Source organism: Ranitomeya variabilis, chromosome 2 (assembly GCF_051348905.1).
Source record: "Ranitomeya variabilis isolate aRanVar5 chromosome 2, aRanVar5.hap1, whole genome shotgun sequence".
NCBI classification, from domain to species: Eukaryota; Metazoa; Chordata; class Amphibia; order Anura; family Dendrobatidae; genus Ranitomeya; species Ranitomeya variabilis.
The window spans coordinates 593,751,679-593,763,721 of NC_135233.1; the positions used below are offsets into that span (position 1 = coordinate 593,751,679).

Genomic DNA, 12,043 nt, shown 5'->3' on the forward strand with positions numbered 1-12,043 from the left:
GTCCGTACATCAGTCAGACCGTAAAACTGACCCTACAGGAACGCTTCTCTGGGTTGTAGTGAAGGGGGCGACCTGCACAGCACGCTCTGTACTATCGTTTTGTGAAAGATCGTGCTGCAAACATGACATGTGACATATCAGCAAACCTTATTAGAGCCGAAAACTTTATACTTACTGCCATTGTACAGGAAATTATTATATTTGCACTTGAGTAACTTTGTACAATAAAAAAACGCTCACAATTTAACAGATACCCGTTAAATACGACTGAAAATCAGATGGCGAATGTCAGGCTCTAGGACCCAGAAATCGTCTGTGAGCTGTGGATGTCCCTGCAGTGCCTCCGCAGGATACATTAGGTATTGCACTATTTGATTGAAACTAACGGAAACAGTTGAAAACTACTACACCAAGCATGCCCTGGGTAAGCTGGTGGGGAGGGGGTGGAAGAAGAGAAAACAAAAAAACATGTGTTTGATCTTTTATTACACGTTACAAAAAGAAACTCCAATCTCCATATTGTACCAGCACACGAGAAAAGGAACACGCATCCAGTCTTACAATAATACACAAGTATCGGATGATTGACAAGTGCACATCGATACGCAAAAGGCACACGAGGTGAGACGGATTCGCCAAAACAAAAAAAAATGGAGAATAGAAAAAAAAATAGCAAAGGCGTACACAAAGCGTAATGGTTACATCCAAGAGACACGTACCGTTGTACAAAAACCTAGATTACAAAATATGATATATAAGCACCATGGAAAATGCTCGTGTGTCGCTCTTATTATACACGGGATGCAGCTGGCCGATAGGGGGCGCCGTTCTTTTCTGTGTTTGGATGGAAAGTTTTGTGTTTGATGTGAAAAATTACAATGAAACAACTGGATTTACACCAAAGATGTCACAACTTCAAGAAGCGTCACAGTTATGCACAAAAAGATTTTACTCTAAATTATAAAGGTCCATTTAATGAACTACACGGATGTGAGTGACCATTATTACAGGCAGTAAGAGCGCACTGCTCACCTGGCTTCCTGTTTGCTGGAGTGACGGTGTGCTCCCAATGAGTGACGGTTTGAACCGGTGGCATAGCTGAGCGCTCTCTGATGCTTCTAGCTTTAGGGGGGTCGCACGGATATGGAAGCAGGCCAGATGGGGCAGTACGTACAGCTTCAGAGCAGCACTTTCAGGCTCTATAGCAAAGAGCTTGTAAGCGCTGCGCCCCTCGACTAGGAAGCTCAGATTATAATGAATGGGTATGTGACTGCCTACCACGGTTTCTATGAGGCTTATCCGCCTGCAGACTCCTGGACGAACTCCGGGGACCAGTCACAAATTCCACCCTCAATAAGAGGGTACGTTCACGGTGGATTTAGACTTTACGCAGATGGGGGGCCTGTTTTGGCCAATAGACATTTTAAGACTCTTTAATGGGTTGGGCAGAAACTTTTTGCAGACTTTACTCGAGAAACATTGCCTGTAAGCCTCCGGATCTACACCAGGAGGACCAGTACCTCTGTAGAAGACGTCCCATATAAAATGGTCCACCGTCATTATCACCGCAGCCGTTATTGCCTTATAGAGGAAGAAATAAAACTTTTATATAAAGTTTAAGCAGTAAATATTTGGTCCTATCGCATTCACTGAACGTCCCAAAACCGTAAGGCTGGGGTTACTCGGCACCTTTGGCCACGACCTACACCAGGAAATAACCAAACTGAAGAAAAGGACAGCGCCACACCGGACAGTGAAAAAAGCAGCTCACATTTTATTCTGCCTCCTGCGGCAACATTTCGGTCCGAATACCTTTGTCAAGCAGGAGGCATTTGTCTTCGGACCGAAACGTTGCCGCAGGAGGCAGAATAAAATGTGAGCTACTTTTTTCACTGTCCGGTGTGGCGCTGTCCTTTTCTTCAGTTTGGTTGTGGACGTTTTATCCGGGATGGACCCCCTGGTAAGGACGTGCGCCCTGATGTCCATAGAGACAATGTGATTGTAGGGTGCGGTTGGACTGTTCCTTTTGAATTCTACACCAGGAAATGTCATCTCAGAGTCCTGGTCCCTCTAGTTTAGAGAAAAAGGAAAACTTTGGGTTTTTCTAGTGTGGAAACTACTTTAGGAAACTCCGTTTTTGGATTTTTTTTGTGACCCGCACTTACGTATTGGACCTAAGGCGTTTTATTTTTATTTTTTTAAAACTTGAAGCAGGAGGAAAGAGAAAAATAATGTAGTGGAGCCTGAATCCACGGACCCCTCCTCATTGTCACCTTCTGCCTTATACAAGAATGTATTTTTGTGTTTCGAGATGGTGGGATAAAGTGCATGGAAGACTGTGGAAAAGCTACGAGTACAGGAAGCAAATACGGTCATAACGGAATGTCCAGATAATGGAAAAGTGTACAAGTGTCCCGATCCTCAGCTCCTAAGACTCTCCACGCGTTTCAGCCAGCGAGTAGACCAGTCCTGGAGACACCAGGACCACAGAGGTCTATGTGGAGTGAGGCTGTGGGCATATCTATGCATAGTGAAAGCCTCGGCCTACTGTACAAGCCCCATAGAAGAACTCCCACGCGTTTCAGCCAGCGAGTAGACCTGTCCTGGAGACACCGGGACCACAGAGGTCTATGTGGAGTGAGGCTGTGGGCATATCTATGCATAGTGAAAGCCTTGGCCTACTGTACAAGCCCCATAGAAGAACTCCCACGCGTTTCGGTCAGGTAGTCGACCAGAGATGGAGGTCTATGCATAGTCAATGCCTCAGCCATGACCATCAAGAAGTCGCCAGGGACGGTTGGGAAAGGGTGAAGTCAACCACCTTCTACTTCAGCATCTGGCCATATATTTTCCCCCGCAGGCTTTCACATCACTGGCAGACCCTATATTAAAGGGGCGGCCATGTCTGCTTTACTTTATCAGTTCCCTGCTTGGGCTCATCTATAGATTGTAACCTACAGAACGTGGTCGTCCTAAATTTCTCATTCCCCAGGCTGACGAACAATCATAGAGACCCTCGTTCCCAACCGTCAGCCCATGCAAACACGCCGCCAACCTGCAAAACACTCACCAACTAGATCCTTTACATCATATCCATCAATGGAGAGTCAGGGGGCCTCCATACAAGGGGGTCTCTGATGCTTAGGGGGGCCTTTAATAGGACAATCCCTTTAAAGGAGCGTGAACTGACTATTTGCCTTTTTATGATTATGTTTACACAATTACAGCTTAATAACCTGTAAAAAAGAAAGTTAATAAATTACATTTCCTACACAAAACCAGATTATAATCAGATACTTCATTTTGAACAAACCTACGATGAGGCAGTATATTAACCCTTCATTCCTAAGGACTTTTTTTTAACTTCTTTCTTTTTTTTTTTTTTTTTTGGGGGGGGGGGGGGGGGGGTCGGTTATTGATCCTTCAGATTATGGTAAATTCCCTTTAAGGAGATAAATAGTGTTAAAATATTGCTTAATAAAATAAAAGCCGTAGTTGTCAGTCCCTAGTGTAATATTGCATAAGTATAGCAGCGTCACCTTGCTGTGATCGCCACGTTACTGATATGAATACAAAAGACGGCGAACAAAAGAGAAAAATACAGGCCATGTAAAGCATCACCAGGAAAATAATTAAACCCCCACAGAGTGCGAATTAAAAAATTAAAAGGAGGTCATCCAATCTTCCTTCTTCAGGAACGTAACGCTTTCTCTTCCTGCCGAGGGGGAGCGGTGTACTCCTGAAGATTGCAGGCGGTATGATTACACCGCTGTCGGAAGCAGAGCCAGCGTTTGCAAGTGCATGCTCCTTGCCTAGGTAACCGACCACCACCGATAATACTGTCTTGTGGCCGGTAACCTAGGCAACGACTTAAAATTTAAATATATTTCTGTTCTGAAATAGGTAAAATTGCAAAGTGCTTGTAAATACAAAAAGTTGAGAAAACTCCCTTTAAGAAATTAACCTTTCATTCTTGCTTCAAATTAAGGTTCACATGTCCCCATGATAACACCTCCTGTTTCGTTAGCCTCTAGCCAATAAAAAGCCACTGGAGCTAGCCTCTAGCCAAGCAGGAGCCACTGGGGCTAGCCCCTAGCCAAGCAGAAGCCACTGGGCCTAGCCTCTAGCCAAGCAGGAGCCACTGGGGATATCCTCTAGCCAAGCAGGAGCCACCAGGACTAGCCTCTAACCAAGCAGGAGCCACTGGGGCTAGCCTCTAGCCAATAAAAAAAACACTGGGGCTAGCCTCTAGCCAATAAAAAGCCAGTGGGGCTAGCCTCTAGCCAAGCAGGAGCCACTGGGGCTAGCCTCTAACCAAGCAGGAGCCACTGGGGCTAGCCTCCAGCCAAGCAGGAGCCACTGGGGCTAGCCTCCAGCCAAGCAGGAACCACTGGGGCTAGCCTCTAGCCAAGCAGGGGCCATTGGGGCTAGCCTCTAGCCAAGCAGGAGCCACCGAGGCTAGCCTCTAGCAAGCAAGAGCCACCGGAGTTAGCATCTAGCCAAGCAAGAGCCACTGGGGCTAGCGCCTATCCAAGCAGGAGTCACCGGAGCTAGCCTCTAGCCAAGCAGGATCCAGTGGGGCTAGCCTCTAGCCAAGCAGGAGCCATTGGGGCTAGCCTCTAGCCAAGCAGGAGCCACCGGGGCTAGCCTCTAGCAAGCAAGAGCCACCGGAGTTAGCATCTAGCCAAGCAGGAGCCACTGGGGCTAGCCTCTAGCCAAGCAGAAGCCTTTTACCTTTTTTTTTTTTAACGCGTAAATATATGATGTCCCTATGAGATGGAACCTCCAGGAAGTTTTGTCATGGGGACACATGCAGAAAAGTTTCTCTTCTTTGCATTTAAGTCCCATTAACTTGAAAACATGAATTATATATTTTTTTTCACATCCTTTAGTTTCCTTCAATCATCTGAGGAATTAGTTAAGCTAAATATTAAAAACCTTCATTTTTTTTTTTTCACCATTTTTCAGTGGCCTTCTGCGGCTTCAGACTTATTCTCCTCCGGAATGAATGCAATTAATAATTCGCTAAAAAAAAAAGACCCTAATTATAATTCGCAGGATTAAAAAGTGATCTAATTAAAAGATGCAAGACAGAAAAAAATCTAATCATCTGTCAGAGAGGGAAGAAGAAAGGTACGTGCCACGACCAAGGTCATCACCGTCCCTGGAGATCCGTCGTCTGGTCCCAGGTTTTTGGTCCATGTCAGCACCGTCCATGGCAGGATCCACAACGTCGGCTTCTCGGGAATGTTGCCACCCACCTGCCTTTCTAAACATTAAGACGGGAATGTGATCCCCAAAAAAATCTTTGTTCCCAAAACACATCTTCACAAAAGTAGTCCTGCTGCCGGGGGGAAGGAAACACTCAGGACTGAAGCCCCTCTACCGATCAGGTCCCCCGACAGGTTATGCATCCAAACGCTGAATCTCGGGACGGCAGTCTACATCCCGCGACTCGCTGCGTGCCCTCATGTAGTCGCTGGACTGACGCATGTTCTGGGATCTGCTGCCGAATTTCCATTTCCTAAACGCCAAGTAGGTGTTTGCGGAATAGGAGATAGTGGCCAAGAAGCCGAAAACCTGCAAAAAAAAAAAAAACAACAACAAAGATGTAAAACGCTGGAGTAATGAGTCACTTTATCAAAAAAAAACCTAGCGATCAGTGGTGCATCCCAACAGCAAGCGTTCAATTTCTCTGCACTGCCCCCGATGGTGAAATGAAGTATTACACTATTTTCACATAAAGCTAAACAAATGATATATTATATAGAGACGATCTTTGTAGCCGAGACGGGGCCGTAATAATAATAATAATCAGCGACGTCTCGGCAGCACGGTGGCTAGCACTGTAGACTTAACCAGCATAGTCAGCTCCTATATAAAACTTAACTTTTAATCTATACAATATTTAAAAGACAATTGGCAACAAAAATAAAGTGCTCATGAACACCAGTGCACGTAATAAAATGGTACAGTCTCACCCAGTTGTTGATTCCTGGTTTTCCAAGGTTGGACCCAGATTAGTGAGACCGAAATACCGAGAGAACAAGGGGGGGGGGGGGGGGGGGGGGGAAGAATTCTCGGGGTCTGACTTCCCTGTCGTGCCCACTGTAAGGAGACTCCCGCCCTAACAAGGGCAATACCCAAGTGTGAATATACTTCAAGGTGCCCATGATAAATATAGCCTCCCTGGGTAATATGTGTTATTCTTCCCAACGCGTTTCCTCCCCTGTTCAGGGGGTTCGTCAGGGGAAGTAATCCAGGTTCCTTAAAGTCTCCTGCAGTGTCAGACCTCTCTATGTGATGGGTGCCTCTATCTGAGGGTACACAATCTCTCTCAGCGCTTAAAGCCTGTGGCCATTATATAGGGTGGTGGGCGGTACCTTAAGGTGCTTCAGCGTCTTTCATCACTTCCTCTTTGGGGTGGGCACGGATTTTAATTCCAAAGTACCCCATTACCCTTAGGAGGATTTGATAATGCTAAGAGCGATACGTAACCTTTAGTTTGTGTCACTCCTACAGTTTCTTTTATTATAATCCCACAGCTAAATCATATGTCGCGTCTGCGCACCACAATTACCAGCCTTACCAGATTTAGAAATAATCAATCTATCACAGAGACCAATTACGGACATAGAAATGACAGTTTTAAGTAAGGGGTTGTCATTTGTGCCTACGACTGACATGGTAACTTTTGATGTAATAAAAGACATAAATCTATTTGTAAGAAAGTTGAGGTGGCACAAATTCTTCAAAGAGAAGGATCACAAAACATGTCGAGAGTTTAATATCCCCCCTGAAATACTACCGGATGTACGGTGTCTGGCTGATCTAGATGAGACAATACCAACATCAGTGGGTTTAGGCCCATTTACTCCTTTGAGGAATCCAAGTACAAAAATGCCTCCGAATGGAGGAGATGTGTCTGCCATTGATGTTTTCCTCAATCTGGTCACCAGGGATATCAAGGATATAGGGAAAACACCATATAACCTCTCGAAAGAACAGATGAAGGTATTACGTAATCTTAAAAAGGATACCTCCATAATAATTAAACCCTCAGACAAGGGGGGGAATATTGTTGTAATGGATGTAAAACAGTATAAAGATATGTGTTTTTCCCTATTGAAGGATACCTTGACATACAAAGTGATCAGAGATAATCCCATACCGATGTGTACTAATGCTCTCGCAAAATTGTTACTAAAAGCTAAAACCCTCCAGTTAATCAGTCAGGAGGAGTTTGACTTTCTTCTCCCTCAGTACCCGGTCATGTCCACTTTTTATAGCCTACCGAAAGTGCACAAAGGGTATACCCCCCTCAAAGGAAGACCAATTGTTTCTGGCATAGGAAGTATCTGTAGTAATATATGTTGATCACATTCTAAAACCTTTTGTGAGCACGTTGCCCTCATTTATTAGAGACACAACGGACCTTCTCCACAAACTGGAAGGAATACCAATTGACAAAAACTATGCTAGCAAGCATTGATGTAGAAACACTATATTCCTCCATACCCCATGACTGTGGGATAAAGGGGGTGAAACATTTCTTAGGGTCTAGAGGGTGCCAGGTTGAAAACACAACAGGTTCGTGGTAGAACTCTTGGAATTTTCTCTCAAGAAACAATTTCTTTACATTTGACGGGAAGACCTACCACCAGCTCAGGGGAACCGCGATGGGTAATCCATCTGCACCAAGTTACGCAAATTTGTTCCTGGGCTGGTGGGGGGATACAGTGGTCTTCTCAGAACTATTGAGTAAATTCACCAGATCCATAGATCTTTGGGTAAGATTTATTGATGACGTTTTCATCCTTTGGAGAGGTACGAAGGACATGTTCGATTCATTTGTGGCTGTCCTTAATGTTAACGAAATTGGTCTTCGTTTCACCTATGTGATCGAGACACAGAATCTACCATTCCTAGATATCTGTATCAGTAAAACAAAGGATGGGGGCACACTAAGTACCTCTATCTTTTGAAAAAACCCTGAACAGGGGAGGAAACGCGTTGGGAAGAATAACACATATTACCCAGGGAGGCTTTATTTATCATTGCCACCATGAAGTAGATTTACACTTGGGGACTGCCCTTGTTAGGGCGGGAGTCTCCTTACAGTGGGCACGACAGGGAAGTCAGACCCCGAGAATTCTCCCCCCTTCCTTGTTCTCTTGGTATTTCAGTCTCAATAATCCGGGTCCAACCTTGGAAAACCAGGAATCAAAAACTGGGTGAGACTGTACCATTTTATTACGTGCACTGGTGTTTATGAGCACTTTATTTTTGTTGCCAATTGTCTTTTAAATATTGTATAGATTAACCCCTTACTGACCTCGGACGGGATAGTACGTCCGAGGTCAGCTCCGCAGTGAGCCCGCACCAAAGCCGGGACATGTCAGCTGTTTTGAACAGCTGACATGTGCCCGCAATAGCGGCGGGTGAAATCGCGATTCACCCGCCGCTATTAACTAGTTAAATGCCGCTGTCAAACGCTGACAGCGGCATTTAACTACCGCATTCGGCCGGGCGGCCGGATATGAGCGCATCGCCGACCCCCGTCACATGATCGGAGGTCGGCGATGCTTCAGAATAGTAACCATGGAGGTCCTTGAGACCTCTATGGTTACTGTTCGCCGGTAGCTGTGAGCGCCACCCTGTGGTCGGCGCTCACAGCACACCTGCATTTCTGCTGTATAGCAGCGAACATGAGATCGCTGCTATGTAGCAGAGGCGATCGCGTTGTGCCAGCTTCTAGCCTCCTATGGAGGCTATAGAAGCATGGCAAAAGTTAAAAAAAAAAGTTGAAAAAAATGTGAAAAAAATAAAAAAAATATAAAAGTTTAAATCACCCCCCTTTCGCCCCATTCAAAATAAATCAATAAAAAAAAAAAATCAAATCTACACATATTTGGTATCGCCGCGTTCAGAATCGCCCGATCTATCAATTAAAAAAAAGCATTAACTTGATCGCTAAACGGCGTAGCGGGAAAAAAATTCGAAACGCCAGAATTACGTTTTTTTGGTCGCCATGACATTGCATTAAAATGCAATAACGGGCGATCAAAAGAATGTATCTGCACCAAAATGCTATCATTAAAAACGCCAGCCCGGCACGCAAAAAATAAGCCCTCAACCGACCCCAGATCATGAAAAATGGAGACGCTACGAGTATCGGAAAAGGGCGCAATTTTTTTTATTTTTTTTTAGCAAAGTTTGGAATCTTTTTTCACCAGTTAGATAAAAAATAACCTAGTCATGTTAGGTGTCTGTGAACTCGTAGTGACCTGGAGAATCATAATGGCAGGTCAGTTTTATCATTTAGTGAACCTAGCAAAAAAGCCAAGCAAAAAACAAGTGTGGGATTGCACTTTTTTTGCAATTTCACCGCACTTGGAATTTTTTTCCCGTTTTCTAGTACACGACATGGTAAAACCAATGATGTTGTTCAAAAGTACAACTCGTCCCGCAAAAAATAAGCCCTCACATGGCCAAATTGACGGAAAAATAAAAAAGTTATGGCTCTGGGAAGGAGGGGAGTGAAAAACGAACACGGAAAAATGAAAAATCCCAAGGTCATGAAGGGGTTAAAAGTTAAGTTTTATATAGGAGCTGACTATGCTGGTTAAGTCTACATATATACTTTAAAACATTAAATATAAACTTTTAAACATTTTGGAAAATCCTTAAAAAAAAAAATAATTACCAGTTGAGCTCAGCTACATCTGCATGTAAGGAATCATTACTCACACGGCCACCAGGTGGAGCTAGAGACCACCACAAGCTACACATCTGTCCTCAAGTAACAGAATACTCCCAGAGCCAAGTTAACTCTTAACATACCAAACTCATCAGTGACGGCTCCTATTACAATTACCAGCTCTCTGATTAATTTGTCATTTGCGTTCTTAGATTGCAGGGTGGGTGGACTTAAGGGGTCACTGAAATGACCAGAGCCTACGCTGCATGCCCCAGAGTGTGATTGGTTGCCAAAAAGTTGAGAAAACCTCAATACTGTCATTTCGATCAGGAGGGGGTTAAACCACATTCCTTTTTGTCTTTTTAATGGAAAAAAAAAACTTCAGAAAAGCAATTTTTTTTTTTTCTTCTTACCGCTGCAGAAATTTCCGCCCCAGATTTGTGGTTCAGCGATGCCAAAATTACAGAGGCAATGAAGAAAAACAGAGCGCTCAGCCCAGTGTTCACCAGATCCTGAAAAACAGGGAAAAAAAACACACACGAGACACAATGAAAGCGAGAAGAGAAGCAAAGCGAGCAACACGTGGGCAAACGTGGCAGCGGGGAGGGTGCCGGCGGCCGACATGTGTCCTCTCAGTGGTCAAGATGCAAATACTGAAGTCAGCAATCAGGAAATTGCAGACGCAGCAATCCCCAGCGCTCAGTTGTCACCCGTTTTTTTAAAATGTCACCTTGGGGTCCATTTTTCTATAGATCCAAGTCCAAGGTGCCACGGGTAAATGGTGACGTCTGATCTTGGACCGCCACCTATTTGCAGAATAGGACTGTATAGGCATCATAAACCCTTTGGCACTGCACGGAGACTTCCTAAGGGTATGTTTCCACTGTCAGGATGGCCGGCGGTATCGCCGCAGCGGCGAAGCCGCTCGGCGCTAAGCCCCGCCCCCTTTCTGGGACGCGATCATGCCGGATGTGTTAACTCTTCACATCCGGGATGATCGCTCGCTCCCATAGGGCCCTGTGATATGCCTTGCGGGGACGCTGCGTCCCCGCAAGGTGTACGGACATGCTGCGATCTGAAAAGACGCGCAGCATGTCCGGAGTCGCAGGGCCGCCGCGTGCGGGTTTCCACGCATAGTGGACACGGAATTTCATAAAATCCCCTCCACTATGCTGGAACATCTGGACGCTGCGTGTTTGACGCTGCAGCTCTGCGCAGCGTCAAACAAGCAGCGTTTCCTGACCGTGGAAACATACCTTTAGGGTATGGCTCCACGGTCCGGAGGGGCGGCGGTATCGCCGCTCGGCGCTAAGCCCCGCCCCCTTTCTGGGACGCGATGGTGCCGGATGTGTACAGTACACATCCGGGATCATCGCACCCCTCGCCATAGGGCCCTGTGATATGCCTTGCGGGGACGCAGCGTCGCCGCAGGTAGCACGGACATGCTGCGATCTGAAAAGATGCGCAGCATGTCCGGAGTCGCAGGGCCGCCGCGTGCGGGTTTCCACGCAGAGTGGAGACAGGATTTCATAAAATCCCCTCCACTATGCTGGAACATCTGGACGCTGCTTGTTTGACGCTGCAGCTCTGCGCAGCGTCAAAAAAGCAGCGTTTCCTGACCGTGGAAACATACCCTTAAAATAAGCAATTCTAGCCTAGGTGAAATCTCTGAGCAGTGTCAAAGGGATAGGAGCTTCCCCTTTGATCTTGGATCCTGCCTCATTTCCAGAACGGCCTCTGTATGAGATCAAATGACATGTACACCTTGGATTCTGCCTCGGCTCTATACAGAGAGCTCAAACCCCCTTTGGCACTGTGCGGAGATTTCTCTTTTTGGCAAAAATAAAAAAATAAATGAATGATTTCAACAGGAAAGAGAGGCATTTATTCTATTTTTTTTTTTTATTGTTACTCAACAGTTTGAGTTAGCTTACTGAACCCAAGTGACATCTCTGTGCCATGCCAAAGGGGTCGGAATTCTCTAACCTGCCTTGTTCCAGAAAAACAAGGCAGGATGAAAGATTAGACTCTTCTGATGTGATCACGTGAGACTTTAATCTTGAATTTTTCCTTGATTTACAAACTCTATGGAGACCCCTTTGGCACTACCTGGAGATTTTTTAATTTTTTTTTAATTCCCGAGTTCGGAAAACAGTGCAGTCTCACTAACATGGATATGAATGGACCCAAAGGGGTGTAAGATTTCTTGCAAACACCTTTTCTGTTGATTGTAAGAAATCTTACCCCCCTTTGGGTCCATTCATATCCATATTAGTGAGACTGCACTGTTTTACACCTTTTTTGTTGATCACCCTCACTAATGGTATAGGAGAAAAAGATTAT

The 12,043-nt window shown here is 45.3% G+C and overlaps 1 protein-coding gene across 1 annotated transcript in view; it reads right to left on the reverse strand.

The window, feature by feature from the left end:
* Window positions 1-469: 469 nt before the first annotated feature.
* CMTM4 (CKLF like MARVEL transmembrane domain containing 4) overlaps window positions 470-12,043 on the reverse strand; it is a 44,375-nt gene continuing 32,801 nt past the window's right edge. The window contains exons 3-4 of the mRNA XM_077288400.1: window positions 10,114-10,212; window positions 470-5,580 (exon numbers count right to left, since the gene is read on the reverse strand). Of these exons, the coding sequence (XP_077144515.1) occupies window positions 5,407-5,580; window positions 10,114-10,212 (273 nt within the window). The 3' untranslated portion in view covers window positions 470-5,406. The remainder of the gene's footprint in view (window positions 5,581-10,113; window positions 10,213-12,043) is intronic.